This window comes from Pimephales promelas, chromosome 13, assembly GCF_988280905.1.
Source record: "Pimephales promelas chromosome 13, fPimPro1.hap1.1, whole genome shotgun sequence".
In the NCBI taxonomy this organism is placed as follows: Eukaryota; Metazoa; Chordata; class Actinopteri; order Cypriniformes; family Leuciscidae; genus Pimephales; species Pimephales promelas.
In genome coordinates, this window is record NC_142781.1 from 21,715,282 (window position 1) to 21,738,558 (window position 23,277).

The 23,277-nt window shown below is 38.5% G+C and overlaps 1 protein-coding gene across 1 annotated transcript in view; it reads left to right on the top strand.

Annotated features, from left to right (window-relative positions):
- Positions 1 to 23,277, top strand: part of btbd7 (BTB domain containing 7) — a 49,958-nt gene that overhangs the window by 4,147 nt on the left and 22,534 nt on the right. The window contains exons 2-3 of the mRNA XM_039692362.2: positions 16,644 to 16,854; positions 19,035 to 20,159. Of these exons, the coding sequence (XP_039548296.1) occupies positions 16,773 to 16,854; positions 19,035 to 20,159 (1,207 nt within the window). The 5' untranslated portion in view covers positions 16,644 to 16,772. The remainder of the gene's footprint in view (positions 1 to 16,643; positions 16,855 to 19,034; positions 20,160 to 23,277) is intronic.

Below are 23,277 nucleotides of genomic sequence, written 5' to 3' on the forward strand. Positions count from 1 at the left end.
TGCGGTTTCTCCTTTGGTCGCACTCATAGAGGACCAAGTAAAAGAAGCAACACTCAGTATTTTACTACTTCCAGCGTGCGTGTAGTTGAGTTCTGTTGACAACTGCGTAGCTCAACATACTTACTGCGTTTCTCTGATTGGTTGTAGGACTAACCAATTGAGTGCAGAGTTTTTCTTTTCTGCTGGTTCGGTTTAGACACGCCTCATAATCAAAGCCCTATGGAGCAGTATCAGACTCATATTCTGACTAGAATATGAGTATGACGAAGTCAGGCTATGTTTTATGCATTGCTCACCAAGGCTGCATTTGATCAAAAATACTGTTAAAAATGTAATTTATTATAATTGTAATTTTTAGCAGTCATTGCCCTAGTCTTCAGTGTCCCAATCCTTCAGAAATCACTCTGATATGCTGATTTGGTGCTTAATAACATTTCTTATTATTTTATTTTTTGGAAGGTTCAAAAGAACAACTTTTTTTGAATCAGAAATCTTTTGTAAATTATAAAGGTTGAGCACAATTATAAAGGTTGACTGCACTCTCCAGTCATTCTTGCAAACCTAATCTACATTAGTCACTACTAGTCAGCTGGATATAATGTTAACTTGGTGTCATTAAAAATCAGAATTTTCAACGCGTCCAATTCGTGACAAATGTTTTAGTTTGCAAGACATGAAAACACGTACACATTAATCAGTGAATGCAAGATGTAGTGACAACGCAGCACTGACCTGATAGGACAAGTGACAGTTCTGCCAACTCACATGTGAACCGTCAGGCCTTCTTCATCTTGAGTGCTGCCTGGGATAAATGCTTCTCAGCTCACGGTCAGTCCATCAAGAATCCTTATACAATCTTTTGCTGTTATGAATTAGTTCACTGTCTCTCTCTATAGCAGTGTGCCAGGGTTTTGCAGACTGACTGTGTTGTGTGTTGTATTTTTTGGACAATGTAACATGAGAAACTTGCAAGTTAACCTTGAAAAGTATCAGACAACTGCAAATCCGTTTGCATTGATTAACCCTGCCCCAGGTATGAAGGTTTTATTGAACTTTTGTTTACAACACATCCATAATCTTATAATAAACTTATCGCAGCAAAAATATGATGTTATGATGTGATCAGATGTGTCCTCATGTTCAGTACAATGATGTTTCGGCTCATTTGGCTTTTGCATTTCAGACAAACAAGGAAATATGCTGCATTTTAAGAACTGCATCCTTATTTATTTGGACTTTGCTGACATAATTGCTATAATGGTTTGCAATTTTTCCCCCCAACATTTAGCCAAAAATTGTAGTTGGCTGATGGATGCAGAAATATGAATCAATTTTTTTTTCAGTCTGCAGTCTTTGAAGGTCCCTGTAGTTCCACAAGCACACTGGCTTGACCTCTGGCTGCTGTCACTGGAGAGAGAAATTGGATGGGGAAAGGAAAGTGGGACATGTTTTCATTTTCCACTCCCCCTTGTTGTCCTTGGCAACCACTCCCCCTCCCCCTTCTCTTAAAATGACAGGCTGACTCGGGTCCCAATATTTCACCTTGTCCAATGGGTTGATTGAGCTCTCTCTTTCACAAACACACATGGGAATTAAGTACTCCGTTCCTTAGTCTACCCCTCAACATCATCATCTAATGAAATCCAGTGCTGTTCAAAGACCAAGACTTCAGCGGTGGATTTATTTCAATTGCTTTAATGCCATTTCACTAATTCTTATAGAAATGCCATTCTCTAGATCCGCTATATCTTACAGGAGTGAAGTTGTATCATAAAAAGTAATGGTAAATTGCAGTGCAGAAGGGTTTCCTCTGTGTTAACTTGCAGGTTGACCATGATCACATGTAGCTATTTTCATAGATTTTCATTGAATATTTTTGACATTTCAGGAAGTTAAACTTCTGTGCCCCACATTCAATCAAACTCTGAACACAGAACATAGCTGTAGTGCTTGGGGGTATACCGGTTCATACTGAAAACCGGTGTATATTTTTGTTATGATGTTTATTTTTAATATACCTCCATACCGATGTATTTAATTATACATCGGAATGAACGTTACGCTGCGCGACACTGTCTCAGATGGACCCTTTACAATTTTGCACCTCTAAGCCGCGACAGTGAGGCGAGGGTAAACTAAACAGCAGTGCTCTGGTGTTGCGTTACAGGGAAGATGGATGCTGCAGAACTATGGCGTTATTTTCCTGTCAAATGTTGAGAGCGCACTATTAAGACGCCCTATCAGAGTGGATCTAGATCCTGGAGAGGAAGTTCATGCATTTCTGTCTTCATATAGTCAAAAAACAATGCAAGCGTCACACGTGCTTCAGTGTCTTCAGTGTGTGTGTGTGTGTGTGATAAATGTAAGAGAAAAACGAGAAAAGAGCATTTTGTGACCAAAATTTGAGAGAGTGCGACTGAATTTTACATCGTCGCACATGTGCGAACAGTAAATTTGCCACGCGTTAAAACGCCGAAGGGGCACGTCAATGAATCCGGAATGAGTGAGTGTGACAAGAATAGGGAGCACACGAAAACGTCTGTGGGAATGAGCCGGAGACAAATATCACAACCTGCTATGTGCGTCTGAGCAATAAGTGATCTATCGACTCGTTACCGAGCAGCGAATGCAAACAAAATGAAAGTGGAACGACAGTACGCTATGTGTACGTCATTTATGCTTCTCGGACCGTTTATTAGTTCGGACCAATAATAGACAGAGCAGCGCGTAGCCTTTCTTATTGAGCCGCGCTGCGAACCATTGACAGTAAAATAAAGCCCCAAACTTGTCAGTCGCGGGCCGATCTCGATCATGCAACACTGTTACTAAGAGATCCAGTGAAGAAATCCATTGAATTCGCCTCAGAATTAATAACATCATCGCTACGAGATCCAGTGAGAAACATTCTGATTCAGCGCAGAGTTCTGTTATAGCCATAGATATCAGATCAAACAACGCTGACTTGGAATCCAGGAGAAACACTTAGAAGGCTTTCAGTTCACAAATCAGCAGCATTCACCATGGATTTAGGCTAATGTAGCAAGTTAGCTAACGATAAATATGATGACAACAGAAATAGTCAAACGCTTACAAGTTGCCTACTACACATCTTTTTCCAGCCCTTCAAAACTATAATGTCATATATAAATGTTTTTTTTAATGTAATGACCAACACATTTTTTGTTCATCCTTCAAAGATTGTCCTAAAATGATTAATTAAATGTAAACAGTAGGATGTTTATTGGCTATTTTCACTCAGTTTGTTTTTAAATTAATATTAAGACATCATGAATGATAATAACTAAAGTTAATTTCATCTGCACCCTAAATTAAGCTTAATGATTTATTGTCAGCCCCAATGCTACCAGATTTATTTATTTATTTATTTGTAGAGGTGATGCTGCCCTCAAATTAGTTGCATGTAAATATATACTAGTACATTTATGGATTAAATGTTAAAACTGCTTGCCATATGCCTGAGGGTATCAGTCCTTCAGGAATATTGTGTTGTGAAATAATTCTCATTCATAATTACTTCTGTGGCTTGACTCTTGTATGAGACCTCAGATCTTGCAGAATTTTATTCATTCATTTTAAAGGCATGAAATGGGAAAAAGTGGTTTGTTGGAGTGTGTGTTCAGAAACCACAACTTACTGCTGGAATGCCCTGCTTTGAGTTGCGGACAGGGTATTTAGTGTTGTTTTTTTTTTTGTTTTTTTGGCCTGGAGTGGACAGAATGTTTTTTTCACATTTACTCTGATTAAATCGGACTTTAATTAGGGTAAGTTGTGTTATTGATGTATATATATTTAAATTAAGTGTTTATATTTTTAGCACTGATACTTTTTTAATTGACATGCTGTGTTGTAGTTGTTTGTGTTAGTATGCCACACTGAGATGATGGTGAATACTTTACTCTGAGAAACTTTGGGGCTCCTGGTCATCCTTCTCACTGCAGACTATATGTCTTCATGTGTGTCTATGCAAAGTGCAAACTACGTCTGCCTACTTCACCTTTCCACAAGGATATAGTGTGTGAAGCAGCTCATGTGGCTTCCCATTCCCATTTGCTAAATGATTTTGTTTTATTATAACAGCGTAAACAACTTAAAATAACCAGTTTTGGTAAACAACCAAACTTAGGTCTACATTCCAAAGCATTCTTGAATTACAATTATTTAAGTTTAAATAGGCAATGTGACTCAGGAGTCACATACATTTCAAAACATGCTAACAAAATGAAGAACATACTTAATTTTCTCCTTCAGCACCTTAAGACAATTTTCACAACAAATGTTACAAGTATTCTTTTATTTTTTTTCTGAAGAAAATTTAATATATATTATTATTTACTTATCTCAAAATCTGAATGTTCTGCACTAATGCCAGTCATATTGGATTTAGGTCAGGCTGATATTGATCACAAAAAATTTGAAGTAAATCATGTGACCAGCATACTCAAGACAGACGAGGCAGACTACTTGCTCGCAATCGTAAGTTACTTTATACACTCGCTGATGTCTGAAAGTGAGGTTTGAGCTGAAAATTGTCTTAAAAGTTATGTCTTTGAGGCCTGACATGATAACATTGAAAATGAGCAGCGGTGTTGACTGTTGACCCTCTCCTGACTTAGATAAACTGCCTTTTTTCGTGACCACTCCTCAAGCCCTAGTTCGCCTGCTTTGGACCAAGGTATTCGGAGGGCCAATACCCCCTGGGGTTGCTCCCGAGGAAGTCCAGAGGAGGCCCAATCAAGACCCGGAAGTAACAGTGGAAAGTAACGTGACTGGCTAGCACGTTTGGTTTTGGCCCGACAGTGGAAATGCGTCCTGTGATTGGTATTTCCCCTACTCTAGAATTCAGAGAGCCCCCCAGCACTCCTCTGCTTCACAGAAATTAGGTTTCATGGTCACAATGACTCATCTTAATGAGAACAAAGTCATATGAACAACTTTTGTCTCGCCCAGTAAAGCCTCCTCACTTCCTTTATTTCATCTGGATCGAAGCGTTTGTTCTGAGAAAGTGAACGCCTATGCTACCTGTATCTGGTCTGGCATATCAGGTCACGCTTAGCACAGAAATACTTCACAAAAGTCTCTCCTCAGGGAGGAAGAAGATCCAGTTTCAATTTTATTCTGGACACACTTTTTAGTTGTCCAATGTGGTTGGAGTTTTTGTTTTCTTATATATTGCTCTGTTTTTATAGCATGAAGACCAAAAAACCTGCCAGCCCAATTTTTCCTGTCTTTGGACCAAGCTCTTAAACTGTGGACATAGTGGATGCAGATGTCAAATACATTATAATGCTGGTGTTGATCTAATTCTCTGTGGTTTTTAAGAATAGCCTGCTCTATTTAAGTCTTAAAGGGATAGTTCACCCAAAAATGAAAATTTAGTCATTAGATACTCACCCCCATGCTGTACCAACCCTGTAAGACCTTCGTTCATCTTCGGAACACAAATTAAAGGTATAGCGGAGGGTCTTTCCGAATTTTGGAGAAGACCCGCCCTCTCCATTTTTAAAAAAAAAATGCACATGCAGAAACACAACACTCTTGCTCCCGAGAGGGAACGCCTAATACGCCTTGCACAATTATGTTGCAAATTATAAACTAACTCAAAAACATTCATAAAAAAGACAACATGCCAAATGCCCTTCCGTGTTTTAATTACTTATTATACTGATCGATTGAGTGACCGAGGACTCAAGACATGATATGTTGCAACCCTGTATCACACGAAATACGTTCTGAGGAAACTATTTTGCAAATCGCAATTACGTTACATGGCAACATATAAGCAGTGCTATTACGTTGGTCCTTAACCTAATATATCTCATTGTTAATACGTAGGTATTAATAGGTTATTTTTATACATAGTTGCATATGTAATGGAGAAGTTAGCTTGTTGCATTTGTGTAATAATAAACACAAAAGGTTTTAGAATATGAACACATGAACACACAAGGTTTTAGAATATTTCAGCCTGATACCATTTACCATTTGGTCAAAAGGCTACTAAAGACAAATTGAGAGATGTTTACCGTGTCTATGCGGTGCATGACTTGTGCCAGGGCTAGCATTGCTAAGTAGCTTGCATTAACTTTTACTAGTGATTTTAAATGGATTTCTCCAAATAGTATGACAAACTTTACCTGTCTGGTAGAATCTTCGCGACTGCGGCATCAGTGAGAAGCCCAACCTGTGCTTTTAGCGCACGCCAGCGTGTGATATTCACCCAAAATCACTCTGGTCTTGTTTCTATATTCTGCGGCCTTTCTCTTCTTATCATAAACTTCGTATACATTTTTTCTCTTTCGACCCTCAGCCAAAAGGAATGGCTGAAACGGTAACTCTGACATAGGCTAATACACCTGAAAGTGAAAACTACATAGGGATGAGCACATACGACGGCCTTACGTAAACATATCACCAGAATGATTGACACTTAGGTGGACCAATAGTATAGACTACCCACCCGGAAAAAGAAAATCCTCCGCTATACCTTTAAGATGTTTTTGATTAAATTTGAGAGCTGGATCACTCCTACATAGGCTCCCTTAGGGATTGAAACTTGACTCAACTATAAGTTTATCAAGTGACGAGAATACCTTTTGTGTGGAAAAAAAAAAAAAAAAACGACTTTATTCGACTATTCATTTTCTTCCTTGTGGGCTTGAGACGAGAGTGCAAGAGATTTCCACAAGGCATGCGCGGGAATTGAGAAGATGACGTTTTTCTTCAACTACTTCTTGTTCAGTTCTTGAGTATGCGTCGTGGACATCTCAGGCCTACAAGGAAGAAAAGGAATAGTCGAATAAAGTCGTTATTTTTGTTTGTTTTTTCGCACAAAAAGTATTCTCATCGCTTGATAAACTTATACTTGGGCCACTGTAGTCACATATATAATATTTATAATTCATATTTCATATATTATGAATTAATATTAATTATAATTATTCATATTATAATTATAAATACATTATAATTTAATTATAAATATTAATTATTCATATACATTCATAATATTTAATCATTTTTTTCAATGACTTTCTGGGCCGTCAAGTTGCAATCCCTTAGTATGTAGGAGTGATCCAGCTCTCAAATTTAATCAAAAAATATTTTCATTTGTGTCCCGAAGATGAACGAAGTGGTTGGCTGTACCAACAACCTACGTGGTTGGTACAGCATGGGGGTGAGTAATTAATGACTTAATTTTCATGTGAACTATCCCCTAAAGTCTTGTATAGCAGAGCGGTCTTCAGAAACGGCATGGGTATGATTACATTTATTTGTCTCTTGTACAACAGAAGTAGCCAAGACTGATAGTACAGTAATAAATAAGTTTTAGTCAGTAGTACTTCACAAGCTTCAGGTCAGGTGTCAGAAGTTCACAACTATGGAGGACTAGGAGTAGGGTTGGACATAGAGAACCGGTTCCAACTTGGATCCGTTAAAAAATAACGATCCCATTAGCATCATAATCATAATGATCCAATCATCTTTATAACATAACAATGCCATTGGAATCGTTTAGAAAATGTGTTATTTTGATTCCAATCATTGGTTTCAAACGTGCATGTTTTGGTCCATAGTAGCCACTGGATTTCTGGAAGTGCTTGCCGCTCCCACTTGTTCTGTTGCAGCCATGGAGCATGGTAAGCGGCCCACAAAAGTGTGGCTTTATTTCACCTGTCACAGGTTCTGGGTTCTAATCTGCACTCGTATAGTTTTTTTTTCCTCATCAAAACCAAATATGTTCATCAGTGGTTGTATATCAAGCAGAGAAATTGTTTTGTGATTTCACTGGCACTAATTATTGGAGTCTCTGCATCGGATTGAAGCGTGCATCCGAGACAAGACGTAAGTGAACAAGTATGTTTTAAAATGTGTATTAAAAATTATAATTTATCTGCTATAAAGAGTTAATTTTATAGAAATATTTTATATTTAAAAATCATTTAGGCTACTAATTTATTTAACCATTTGACTACATTTAAAAACGTGATTTCAATAGTTCTATTTATTTGTCCATTTCTTTATTTCCATTTTTATGTTTGGATTATTAAATCGATAAGTGTCACTCCTAGTCCTCCATACACAAAAGTTTGGAGTCATGATATCAACATGGAGCTTCCAAAGAAATGTATGGTGGCCAAATCACTAAATTTATTCTGGCTGATTGTGGAAAGTGCAGCTAAAAGCGTAGATGTAATTACATAGAAAGGACACCATTCATTAAGGTAATTGTCTCTATTGCTTGCATTTCTCTCTGTCTTGCTGTTCTGGTGCAGAATATGAGCGCAAGGAAGCTGAAAAATGGATTTAGATATTGTGAGTTCCACATCTGGTTTAGATTTGGCTAGTGCAAAGAATCCCACACAGGGTTCATTCATCCCACGTTTAGTTTAACATTAGGTAAGTTTCTTACACTTCAGAGGTTTGATTTCATTTGAACTAAAGCATTAATTTGTCTTTTTAAAATGCCATATTTTAGTCCAACTAAAGTTCTGCCAGTCAGCTTTTTGTGAAGCTGGACTAACAGATCTAGATAATGCAATTGTAGCTCGACTTCATCTAGCAAGGCAGGTGATCTAGAATGTGTTTTTTAAATTTGAGATAAATTTACGCTTTTTAATGTCTATTTTTTTTAACAGACAGATGAAGACTGTAGTGTAGCTCAACTAGGCAAAAAACCTGCTGTAGCTCTATTTACTGTGCATGTATACATGCTTTCTGTCTCAATGTGTTAATGAAATTGAGCAAGTCTCATTAGTCAATCATTTACATTTGGTTATAGATTTTTGCACTTGTTTTTTGCCACTGCCAGGCTGTACGATTGTTTGCCTTACCATTCCTGGGTTTTATGGAAGCACCAAAAGGTCTGTGACACTAATGGCACACTAAAGGTCTGACTTGTGCATAACCGTGCTCTAACCACAGCCAAGCTATCTTCCACTGTCATATCATGTGGCTCAGTCAAACATTTGTATGATCCGGGAATTCCACACCATTCTTTTCCTCCTTTCCTTTCTCCTCCTCCTCCTACATTCATTCATGCATCGCTGAAAGGGTCATAGGCTGAGTCTACTGGGAGTGCGAGCTGATGAAAGTCCTTTTAAAAATGTAACAGTGGTGGAATCTTGCCAAGGAAGGGGACATAAATTGTACCATTTTTCAGATTCCCGTTTTTGCATTATTTTTCTATTCTAGTTGCTTCATTCATTGATCAAAAATATTTGGACACAACTGAATTATGCGACCCAGTATGCTTTGCACTCCAACGCACAACAGATATTTAGACTAATTAATATTGACAATGATATTCCAGTAGACTCATTCATGTTGTCAGCTAAAATGGCAAGGGGTGATTTTTAAAGTATTAACAATAATGATTAAGTCAGTGAGGTGGTAGATTGCAGTATTGATCAGCTGGCTTCTCATTCGGTCCTTCTGTTCTTATCTGTCAAAGTGTAGCACTACCGTTTACCTCGACTACTCTGATTAGATAATCCCAAAACCCTTCAGCTAGGTCCAGCACTTTTCCTTGATGGCTCGGTAACAAAGTGAAAAGATGCACACACAAAAAGAAGAAAAAAATAATACACCTTTTATTTCATTTGATGTATGTTTCTAAAAAATGTATATTGTCAAATAGGCCTAAGTGAACTACAAATTTATATTATGATTGATTTGACTCATACAAGATAATAATGAAGTTTTGTTAAATGCAATTTATTGGGAAATAGTTATTAAACTCAAATTTGTGTGTAGAAAATCCAAAAGCTATGTTGTTTTTAATCTGTTTTGAATTGGCTTATGAACATCAAAATGAGTCATTACATGACAATATATCCAGCCCAAGTTTTATTTATAGTAAAGACGTTCTGAACCTCATACTGCCATAGTTTGAAGAAATTAATGAAGTCAGCATGGCATTTTCCTTTTTGCAGAGCATATAGAGAGATAAGGATGCTTAGATGAATGGAAAAATAAGCGCAAACAGGAAGCAGGCCAATTTGCCAATAAAAGCATCAAACATAGATAGCCTACTTGTCCTTCTGACGTGTGTAATACCAGAGGTTGTTAATGTATCTAGTGAACCATTCTCACATCAGTAGAACTGTTCGTATGATGGTGCCATTGTGAAAAGTCTTTCTTTGTCACGCAGGCTGTAATTATTTTAAGACAAAGGATTTTAAATATTTTATACCCATAAACCTGAAACTGTACCTGATATTCTAGAGCTAATCCCAAATATTTAATTGATGTTATTTATTTGAGCATATGACTGAATTTTACATTATAATAATGAGAGGCTAATAATAGACTATATTTATGCGAAATATAATTTTTCTTTCTCTCTAGTCATCTTTTTTGATGCGATGTGGGGGCTGTGGTAAAATGTGACCTGGAAAGCACTTTGTGAGATTTACCCAGTTACATATCACATTTCCATCAATGAATAACCAATAAAACACTGACGCTTCGCCTGAGAACAGTGCTGCATTATTTAGAAGTGCTTATCTGACAATGAATGAATGAATGCTAAGAATGATGACAGGGAAAAGCTTTGGCTTATGTGTTTGTCAATTCTTTCCCTGACCGCTGTGGCCAAAGCATTTTGAACATCATCATCAGTCAAGATAAATCCATATTAATTACTTTGAAATTCATGCCAAAGAAAGTTCTCGTATATATCCTGTTTATTAACTTTGGAATTATTGTGCTTTTGCTTTACTTAGGTCTGTTACATCTTTTATTAAAAGGAGGAACATCTTGAATTTATCATCTTGAAGTGACACAATGTTCCTCTGATGTTTTTTAGGTTCCTTGCTATAGCAACAAATCAGACGTGCCAATTCTGGCATCTATAAAAGGCTACTGGAATGTGTCCAATCTCCTTAGAAAACATCTCATTGTCTTGTGCTGGTCTGACCTTTTAGGACCTAATTAGATGATGTTTTATGAAATTGTATTTGCTGAATCTCACATTTTGAGGACGGGTTGTGGGCTGAGTGAAGCATTCCTCAAGCTCCCTCCGGAAAAGGGCGAGCCTTGTCTGTCAAGGCACAGTGTCCTCTGATGAAATGTCATGCCTCCTCCTAGGGTGGGGGTGTGGGGGGGTGCTGTCCTTTTAAAGGTGCTAGCCTCTTTGTGTTTCGCTCACTGAATATCGTTGGACTGGATGAAATTTGATCGCGTGGCATTTTCACTTGTTTCTCTTCTTCGCCCAGCTTTGCAGATCTCTCTGGAATTCCAGTAGAAAAGCAGGGCAGGGTGGACCAGACGACCTGCAGCTGGCCTGGTGTGGCTTGGCTGTGTCCACGCTCATTAGTTTCACATGAGCCAGACCGCCACCGCTCACAGGAAACTACCACGGGGTGCCCATGACCCCTCCTCCCCTCCCCACCCCCCATCTCTGTCTCCCCACCTCAGAGAGAACTACAGACACCCTGGAACAGAGAGTCCTTTATACCAGTGATTTTCAATGGACATTGCTTATGCTCAGTGTTCTGGTAAAGTGTTGTACCCCAAACACATTTAACTTTTCTCTCAAACAGTCTCTTTACCCTCATGCTACCTTGCAAACTGGATGTCATTGGCGTTCATGTGTGGCAGTGGAATTTAGTGCATGTTATGGCACAAGAACCTGGGAATACATCCTACAATGTCTGTTTGTTGTTATTGGGTCAGGAATTCGCTTTGTGATTTGGAAGAGTAAAGCTTGATTAAAGGAATATTCAGGCTTCAATGAAAATAAAGCAAAGTCAACAGCATTTGTTGTCAGCATTGTTTATTATCTCAAAAATAATTTGGACTTGTTCCTTGTAGGGCTAGGCAAGACCACAATAATGATATGTATCGCGATGCGCGATCGATATCAATAAAAAATTAGTCTGATAAAACATTCGATTTTTTTATTTTTTTTCTTTGTCGGAAGAAACCACAGGTTGCGAAGCAAGTTTGATTGCAGTAAAGGGACACTCCACCTATTTGCATTAAGGTTTCCATTGTTAGAAACCCAGTTATACTATTGAATGGTCGTGCAACAAAGAAATACGCTATTTACCTTTTTCAATTCCTCCTACAATGAAGCAAAAATTGTCATTTTTGATGATTATAATCAACATTTTAATGAATATAAGGTTTAAGGTTTGTCATCGTGACAACAGTGTTGTCAAATTGTCAAGACACCACAAATGCAGTTGATTAAACTTAATTTGTATTGAACTTGTAATATTTCTTTAAAGCTGCAGTCCATAGCTTTTTTTGGGTTGAGAATTAGGCTATGCAAAATACATATTTGAGAAAATACATAACCAGCCAATGATCAAAACTATCTGCTTTCCTTAACTCGATTCAAAGCGGGAAGCTTGTTATAATGTTTTTAATTCCAGTGGTACTGGTGGATGTCGGCTGCAGATTCGAGCATGTCTTTGTGTCATTACGTCACATCTGTACACACAAAGGAGGAGTCTCGGCTAGTATAAGTTACGTTGCGAGTGAGGATGTTGGAGGTGGAGATTTATAGCCTTTTCTCACAGCACTTGACATAATTAAACGTATCAATTTAATAGCGGATCCAGAAAGGTTCAAACGACAATCACCAGTGACAACAGATTCACCCGCTGTAAAATGTAAAAGACTTTGTTCGGACTTCGGAGTGCTACAGAAAAAAGATACCGCAACCGGCCCATGCGAAAAAAAAAACAATCCATGTCGGAAGGACATTACGACGATGACATTGTTAACATTTAACAATTTGAGAACAAAGTATAATTTGCACGGTTTTGCGTGATATGATGAGCGATTTTTAAATATAATCAGGGCGATTTACTGTCAGAACCAGAACAAAAGTGGATGTTACTTACTCGTTCAGATGACATTTTCTGGTGAAAATTATTGTTGGTCAAACTTCCAAAAAGAATAATCTGTGATTATAAATGGCAGTATCCACACCGGTGGGGTGATTGACAGCCTGACACTCTCCTCAAACATTGTGTTCATTCAAACTGTGCCGCGTCGAGGGTGTTGAAGTTCATCTCACGTAAAGTTGATTATTCCGCAGATGACGGCAATTGCAGATTTCGAACAGAGATGGCGACAAAGAGGAAAAACTGCAGTTTTAGGGCACTATTGCAATGTCTGATGCCCTTTTTATGGTGTGCTAAGTTGTTTTGTGTAATGTTTTATTGTGTAAGAACATCTTTTTATAAGCATTGCAGCGCTGCTTCATTTCTAACCACAGGGCCTGATTTAATCTGAGTCCACAAACGCCCACCATATGGGGCACACCCAGTTGGAGTGATGATGGCAGCCTTTTTCTGGGGAGGATCCACACAGAAAGCCCCTGTCATCAGACATAGTCAAGCTGAAGAACAACCGAATCTCTTCTCTCTGCGTAGCATTTAGGAATAGCCCAATATGAAGACAAATCTCAGTGTTTCAAAAGCAGTGCCTTGACTGTTTCAGACATTAAGAGCCTGTTTAGACAGCCTATCTGAAACAGGTGCTTCTGTTAAAGCTGACCTTTCTTTTATCAAGCTTATTGTGATCCTTCTAAACCAGAGAGAAAAAAACCATTGATCAAAGATCAATATCCCTTTTCCACTGAAGTCGATTTAAGATTGAAATGAAGATTGGTCAGAGGCTACAAGGAAAAGAACCTCTTGCAATTGATGAACGAGTCTGCCGGCTGATTTATGTGACCCAGTTTGAGGTTTGCAGACGCATAGGGCACACATTTCTCCATTTTACTCTGGTCTCTCTCTCTCTCTCTGTCTCTCTTATCCAAATGAAAGAAAACGTTGGCTTTCTGAAGCTTTAAATGTCGTTTTAGGTGGAAGCATACCTAGAAGGTTTGAAAACCTTGAGGTGCATTATTGATACTTTCCCCTGCAGCAACGGTGTAGAGGCTCCCTATTGATTTGCCTAATGTGGCAAAACTGCTCCACTCTCCTGCTTGATTGCATAACTGTTGTCTGTGTCAGCGCCTGTTCTGGAGCTCTGCAGTATTAAAGAACTGTTCATTTATTCCCTCTCCATTCCTGTCACTCACGTTGAGAGACAGTTGTTGCATCGGACACTGATTATCATTTTTCACTGCAGTGTTTATAATGAGCCTTCTGTCCCTCAATGTAGGCCTTATCTTTTGACTAACATTTTCAGTTCTTTAGAGCAACTTTATTAAACACCGCACAATGCAGTGCTACTTCACCTGATGGAGGGTTCGGCTGTGCTTAATGAATACAAATTCAGCAACGCTCGTCAAGTTTACAGTCGCTATGAATTTGCAGTAATTGTAATTGTAAATTTGATGTGTTCTCCAGTGGCAGAGTTTGCCTGTTTATGCTTTGCTGGAATGATGAAATATGTGATAAACTGTTGCTCAGCTTTATGCCTCACTCGCTAAAGATTTTCTTTTAAGTGGAGCTTGTCATTTTCTTTTTTTAGTTAATGATGTGACATTTAGACTCTTGTTTCAGCTTACAGTACCAGTGAAATAAGCTGTTAGACAGGTGAACACATCAGCTTTTGACCCACGGGATGTCAGAGACCACTCACATATGCAGGCTAAAATTAATGAAAAATGCTTCAAATTTACTTTTTAATAGCCTTGACATTGAACTTGAGATCTACTTTAGTTAGTTGTTTTAATTTTATTGACGCTTAGGATTTCCTGTTCTTGTTTATTATTATTACTCTTATTAGCTATGTCCTTATTTATTAATAGTAGCTATATAATAGTAATAATAATAATAAATAGCTATTATTATTATTATTATTTAGGGTGTGTTTATACACTTATCTCACGAGGTAAGACAATACACAATATTGGGTTCACGAAAACGAGATGAGACTATTTTAACTTTATTTATTTTTTTGAAATCTTCAATGAGAAAAAAAATGACTGGAAAAATTGTCTTATCTGACTGAAAATCACAAAAATTCCAAATAATGTAGGTGCATTTTGAAATGTTTTAACTAATGGCTGGCCCACACTAAAAGACTTTGTTTTTTTGTTTTTCTCAGATTTTCAAAATGTGGGTTTAAATTTTTGGTAGAGATGCACCGATTTACAATTTTCAACCAGCCGATCAATCGGTACATCTCTAATTTTTGGTCAAAATCTTGTATTGACAATGCAAGAGTCAAACACTCTGTAAAGTCTACTCCAACACATCCCAAAGTCTTTTGATTCATTTAAATTAATGTGTGAAAATTATTTTTCATGCTCCCTCCCAAACATTCTTTCACAATTTGAGCCTGACGAATCTTGACATTGTCATCCTGAAATATGGACATGATGTGTCTCCCTACATGGTTAAGAAATGAAAAGCTACACACTCCCTATTAATTAGGGTTAGAAGAATTGTTGCCAAACATGCTAGAAACATAATAATCAATGATCCAACTATAGACACTTAAGCATTTGCCTATTTAAATCCAAACATCAACTTTTTTTTTTGTTCGAGCAGTGTATATCATTATTGTGAAATACAATTTCTCATATCGTGGAATAAGAACCCAAGTAGTCACTTTATGAAGTAGGAAGTCACTGTATTTTAGTCAGACTGGGGAACGTTGCTTGAGCTGCTGGTTTCCATCAGCTGAAAGCACATTGCAATGCATTTACCCTGTAGACAGCTTCGTTCACATCCTGTAAGAGGAAAAGAGTCATTCTGACCTCTGGGGAGTTCACAAACATCTCAGTCCAGCGTTAAGCAAGCAGATAGTGATCTGTGCATTACGCACATGCAGTGGACATCTGCTTGGTTTATCTGTATTGGTAAAAGTAAAGATGATTCTTTCTGCTCTCCTTAGGCTTTCTCTGCTTGGCTCAGCCTGGAAAATTGCTTCACTTTACATACCCAATTTGTGACATTGAGAGTGGGTGCAAAGCGTTTGTCCCCCCAAACTGTTATGGGCTCCTCCTTTGAGGAGCTTCCGGCAGTGCAAGTTTGAAATGTAATGTGAAACACATCCAAAAATCTGGATGGAGCAATAGCTCTTCATCTGGGTAAAGAAACACCCAGTCTTCCACCTCTCGAAGAAGATACATATTTGGCTAGGATTTAACAGAATTCTGTTTGTTGACTGGTCAGTTCAAAGGAACCTGTCTGGTTTTCTAGAAATTGCGTTGTGCCGAGTGTGTGAACTTGCAGGCTTGAGCGCTGAAGGCCAGAGCATGGTCAAACAGCCAAATTTTGGAGATTACAGAGAACTGAAAAGAGACATGAAGTACTGTAGACATTGTTTAGCTTGAGTAAACAAGCCAGTTGTGCCTCTGTGTCAGATTGCATTAGCATGACATCAGTGGGAGGGTTTGAATAAGTCAGAATCCTCCAGCAGTATTGTAATGGCCTTCAAGAGCAGAAGTAAACATCAAAGCTCTTCCTATGTAGTCTGTTTGATTTGGTTGTATTGTTCATTTTGTTTCTTTTCAGATTTGAACAAGAACAGTTCAATTCCATTTAACCTTTGTTACTTGTAATTTAGTTTAATAAGAGATATTATATTTATTGCTATAATATAAATAGTTATATATTTTTTTTTTTGTTATGCTTACCAAAATTTCATGACTGTCTTGTTGACTTTTTATGCATTAACTCTCCCCCTTTCCTCTCTCCCTTGCCCAGGAATGACGGACATCGGTGCAGTGTCGTCACATTCATATAGGTCTGTTTGAGTGGAGCGGTGAGCTACTGTCGACGCTCGAACGGAATGATCCAGCAGGGTGACTAAGAGGAGGAAGAAGGGGGGAGAGGATGGGTGTGAATGCCTCCAGCTACCCTCACTCGTGCTCCCCTCGATTCGGGGGTAACCCACAGACCCAGCAGACCTTCATAGGTAAACTCTCATATGAATGCCGTTACAGAGATACTGTATTTGTCCTTCATAGTTTAGCAACTACTAGGATCGATGACAATATAAAAGGTTTGACAGCCTGAGCACTGTTATCTTTTTTTGGCTATCCGATTGCATATGTCCGCGGGATACAAGACCTAAACTCTTCGAATCACCTTGCAATATGATGATGTGTTTTTCAATTACAAGAGAAGGATATCTCTCTCAAAGACAGAAGTTCTTCTTTGACTAGAATATTAAACAGTTCTGCATTGTTTTTGTTTAAAAAAACAACAAAAATCTCAATGATCATGTTTAGAAACGGTTCAACAGCACGGAGAAAAAGATTCTCATTTAAATTATTGAATTCACCAGTCTTCATATTCTTTCACTGTAACATCTTGTCTGTATTAATTTAAAGGGTTGGAAATTGTATCACAACTGTCAGCAGTTGGTTTTATTTATTTATTTATTTACCCCCCCAGTATCCCACAGAGTCTGGCTTTAACAGCATATTCTGATGGGAATATTTTCATGTCTTTGCTGTCTACGAGATCAGTAAAGTAATGGTGCTTTCAAAACGCTAAGCCATGCATGACAGTGGGCCTACAATGAGAAATGGAACATTGGATTGAGACATAAAGTGTCGTCAGGGACATATTAGCCTTGCTGGGGAGGACATTAGATGACTTCATAGTTTCCTTTTTTGGCAGGTGGAAATTTAGAGATTTAGAGGGGACATTAAAAGTAGACATTAAGTGGTATGGGGATGCATACTTTCCTTTTTGAAATTGGAATTGTTTATGCAGTGCTATCTATGTCAAGTAGTGATCTCTTGCATGCGGTATTTAAAAATTTAAAGGTGCTATATGTATTATTAGTGGCCTCTATAGATGATGTTTCAGATTGCAACCAATTTTTACAAGAGTCCTCGTGCTCTTGCGCGTGCTCAAGCACAAGAGCGAGCACTCATGGTACACGGCCACATTGAGACTTTCAACACACCTGAGAAAGCATCACACGACATGCTGGAAACTCATGTATACTCCCACTGCAACGTTACAATAATAGGCTACTTTTATCAGCTTGACCTTGAACTAATGCTCCATGCTCAAACCATGATAATGTTACATTTGTGGTGTTATCTAGCATTAGGCATTTCACTTTCGTATCATTTATGTATCATTTCATTTATGTATCTTTCACAATCAGTAATTTCAACATAGGTGAATGTATAATGATAACGAAAACGATTAGTAAACGACAACGATTTCAGTGTAACAGTAAGATTGTAGGAAGTATCATTACTGAACGTGTCTGGAAATGTGTATTATAAACAATATGATAGTAGTGGGATGAGTGACGTTAGACAGTAGATCTAGTACATAAAATAAAAGTTACATCCTAAAGCACCTACTTTTTGTTATCCTGGAACAGTCTTTTGTGTTCATTTCATGTCTCATATATGTTGTAGTTTACCTTGCTATTTCATTACAGTTGACCATTATTTCAGCATATCTGAAAACTTGTAATTCATCACAATATAAATAGCAAAGGTCTCTCCATAGTTCAAACGCTCTGCCGATGTTGATCCGTGTTTTCGCAAGTCGATCCAATTCACGTTTGGCCTGACGAGCTTCAGCAGATACATTTTTGTTTTGTTTTTTATATTTTTGTGGAGTGTGTGTTGTGCTGTAGCCAGGTCGTTTTTGGTTGTTATCAGACTCCATGTCGTTCACTGCAGTGCCGTCGCATAGACTTTATATAAAAAGGAGAGAGGCTCGGGAGCACAGATGCATGTCACATCCGATGGATTTCGCAGAAAATCCGACCCGGAGACTTCACATAGAAATAGGAATACTGGCCTTCAGAGGTAATAGCAAAACCCAACAAGTGGATCATTGTAATGTGCGATTACAACCCCTTCACACACAGGCAATAAAAAAAGGATTCATTTTAGAAGAAAAGTTACATAAAGCACCTTTAAACTTTTTGAACGTTTAATTTTTAAATTTTCTTAAAAAAATAGCACACAACTTTCTTTTTCTTTTTTCTTTTTTTTTGTTTAATACTAATGGATTTATGTTATAGAGATATAGGCAGACCTTACAGTGCACATTTTCCTGGTGACAAATTTTAAGACACCCTGACTCTTACACAGCGTTTTTCTTTTCTGTCACTAGGCGCTTCCTATGCACCACAGGGTTATGGCGGCGAGTCCAAGCTCTACAGCCTAGAACATGGCCCTGAAAAACCTCAGGACAAGAAGAAAAAGAGCTCCAGTTTGGCTACGCTCAAGAGGAGGTTCATTAAGCGACGTAAGTCCAGTCGTTCGGCCGACCATGCGCGACAGATGCGCGAGCTCCTCTCGGGGTGGGATGTGCGTGATGTCAACGCCCTGGTGGAGGAGTATGAGGGCACGGCTGCACTCAAAGAGCTCAGTCTACAGGCGGGTCTGGCCCGACCCGAGGCTCGCACACTACAACGTGATTTGGCCACCCTTTATCAGCACAAGTACTGCACCGACGTGGACCTGATTTTCCAGGATTCCTGCTTCCCAGCACATCGTGCTGTTTTGGCTGCCCGCTGCCCGTTTTTCAAAACCCTGCTTTCGTCGTCACCAGGTTATGGGGCTGAGGTGTTGTTGGATGTTGGGACTGCGGGCATGGATGCGCCCATGTTCTCCTCGTTGCTGCATTACCTCTACACAGGTGAACTGGGCTCGGAGGACGTGAGGTTGCAGAACGTGGATGTGCTGGTGAGACTGAGCGAGGAGTTTGGTACGCCCAACACCTTAGAAGCCGACATGCGAAACCTCTGTGAGCACATGCCGTATTTTGACTCGCTGCTGAGCTTTTCCTCGGACTCTGAGCTGGTGGAGGCCTTCGGAGCAGGTGGACCCTCTCCTAGCGGCATGGGGAGTGGAAATGCAGGGGTGAGCCACAGCTTGCCTGATGAGGAGCTAAGGGCCCATAAGGCAGTGCTCTCAGCGCGCTCACCCTTCTTCCGCAACCTTCTGCAAAGACGCATCCGCTCGGGTGAGGAGATCACTGAGCGCACTCTACAAACCCCCACCCGTATTATCCTCGACGAATCCATAATTCCCAAGAAATATGCCAGAGTGGTCTTGCACTGCATGTACACAGATGCGGTTGACCTTTCGATGGTTCTGCGCGGGAGCCCTTCTGAAGGCAGTCTCGGTGAAGTTCAGGCGCTAGTGGCTGGGAGAGGATGCATGAGCCGAGCCGAAGAGGCCATGGAGCTCTACCACATTGCCCTCTTCTTGGAGTTCAGCATGCTTGCTCAAGGTAAGTTTTAGCCTCTCTTTTATCCATTATTTCTAGTCTTTAGTTTCCTCTCTTTGTTCCACAATCACCCAGCTTTGTTTACTGCTTGATTCATTCACAAGCTGTCAAGGGACGACCTGAGGAGGAACAGGGTGGGGTTGCTGTAGTTTTCTCGCCTCATGTTGGGATTACTGTTTGTGAGAGACTCCCATATGTACCCAACATTGATGCTCTGCTCTCAATACCCTCATCCAATTCTGCTTATATTAATATTACTTAAGCAAACAGGGTTTCTAAGGAATGTAGAATTGTACCTTTTGTTAGTAGTGTATAGTTAATAATCAACAAAGTTGCATAAATCCGCTTCAGGGCAGACTTTCTATAGAAGCCCTATATTAAACACTATTTACTTTGTGTAATTATGGCAGGAGATAGAAGAATGGGTCACCCACCTCAACACTGGCATTTTAGATTTAAATTTCTCATTTCTTATTTTCAATGTTTACTGCAAGGTTCAGCTATTGATTTATGAATAATGTCTAGAGTCTGTAGTTTCTAAAAACGACTGTTTATTAAGCCAGTTCTTAGTGGTTGAGCTGTGCTCATTGGTTAGACTTGGTTTGGTCATTGAATAAAAATAAATATACGACGTCTATAATAAAAAACGGAAAAAAAATTAAGTTTCCACAAAATGATTACTGTTTTAAACCTTGGTAATAATAAGACATTTTTCTTGAGCACTAAATCAGCATAACATGATTTCTGAAGGATCACGTGATACTTAAGACTGGAGTTATGTATGCTGAAAATTTAGTTTTGCCATTACAGGAATGCATTGGATTTTAAAATGTATTAAAATAGAAAACTGTTATTTTAATAAATTGTAATATTTTTTAATAATATTATTGGGGCTGTCACTAACTATTATTTTGTTAGAGTAAGCGGGCAATTATTTTGACGATTAATCGAGGAATGTAAATTAAATAAAAATCTGGTAATAAAATAAACCTAAGCGAACAATAGCCTTTAAAATAACTCAAAATACATAACAACAATGAGGCAATGATAATTGGTTCAAATAAGGCAAGTAATCATTTAGTTTTATTGAATAGCACTTTTAAAATACATAATGTTTTATAACAAATGCCTGCAGAGGGTGCCAATGGCCTGGTGATTGTTACTCTTTACAGTGGACAAATGGCCAATATTAATATTGGCCAAAAATGTAACTTATTTGTCCACTTAATCTTTAATATTTGGCTACTTCTTTATGAAAGAAATGCTACAGTCACTCTTATTTCTTAAACCAGAAAATGTGGACATTAAAACTCAACTGGCAAATGACACATTCCAGATGAACGTTATAAGCCAACTAAAGCATGTGTAGAGATTTCCAAGTTCTAGATGCACTCCATACGTCAATGATCACAGTTTGTGTGGAGCAGCATTTACTGTCTGAATTGAGCAAGATACTTTTTTCAAAAACATAACATCATACTAACCCCAAAACTTCGGCCATTAGTGTATGCACCAATATAACCAATTTCCCTATTAATTTGCATATTAATACATGCAAAATACCACTCCAGAACTGTTATTGAACATTTGAGGGATTTCAGTTATGGGAATGTTAATATAATGTTTCTGATTTAAAAGTCATGAGACGATGAGCATCACAAATCTCCTTTGGTCATTACATGGTCTTTTGGAAACTTAATGATCAAATAAAAAAGCTTTAAAATCATTGCAATATTCACTGTTACTTGAATTTTATTTCACCATCAAATTTCTACTGATGATATAAAATTAGCACTACTCACTGGAGGAAGAAATAACTTCCGTGAGTGGTATCTGAAGTAGTTTCTCAAAGTAATTTACATCTAATTTATATCTGCTGCCTTGCCCAAATCTGCCGGTGTATTAGTACTGAAAAAGGGCCCCCATGTTGCACATTTACTGGCATGTACATCTCTTGCTTGCGTACTTTGTATCATCAGCCCCTATTGTGAATTATCCAGTTTATCACTATTTAAAGCAGAAAGTGATGGGCTTCAGCTATGGTATGCAAAGATATGTTTTTCAGAGAGCCACCCATCATTTCAATTACTAAATCTACTGCACAGGTCTGCAGGTCCGTGTCAGCTGATCCTTATGACCCATTGGTCAGCTGTGGTTTGTAACAGATAGCGATCCGATTCAGTCCTGTCAGCATAGCGATGATGAGCTCAGGAGGGCTTGTTTTCTTCCTGAACATGCTGCGCCACTTGCCACATCAATTCTAGATTTTTTTTCCCCAGCATGGCAATTAAATACAAATTGCTTGTGCAACCCTGACTTTGATTTGATTTGACTTTTTTTAAAAAAAAACTTATCTTATTATAATCAGAAAACTTGTCAGCTACTCCTGGTAGTTTTTAACAGCAATTTGTAATGTTATGCATGAGATTTTCAACACACAATTTTATGATTCCACATTACCGCATTTGCATTAGTCATTGCATTTGCTTGTTTGTTTTGTAAGGACAAGTCAGTCCTCCATCAGTCAAAGAAAGCCCAAGATGGAGTATTCGGGACTGAAAACAAGCAATCATAGAGGTCATTTTAGTGCAGTGCATGTGTGTTGATAGCCTCCAGTGGGAGACAAAGGTGGCGATGACCTCTAGGAAATGGAGGCACAACAGTCATTTTACACCAGTCAGCAGCCGGCCAGTGGATGGTACATGGCAAAGATAATTAATGTGCTGACCAGACAGATACATGTTGATAAAAAGCCACCCATTGGTCTGGAACCGACTCTGCAGAGGAAAATCACTTGTTCACACTAACTGCAGGAAATCAGCTCCTGCAGCTTTGGATCTTGTTAACCTCTTTGTTAAACCTAAGCAATTAATTTTAAGTCGACATGTGGTGGTGCCAATAACTGGTATCAGTTGTGTATGGAAAGAACTTTCCTGAATGTTTGTCTGTTTAAAAGGGGAAAATAGTCACATAGAAGAATTACTTTACTTTGAGAGTAAAGAAGCATATGAGATGTGCTCGCTTTTTTGGGCTCACGTAAGTCAATCAAATAAAAGGAGCACAATCATTTTCATAACAACAAAGAACAAAAGTCATGTGATTGCCCTTCTCATTGCTCTCA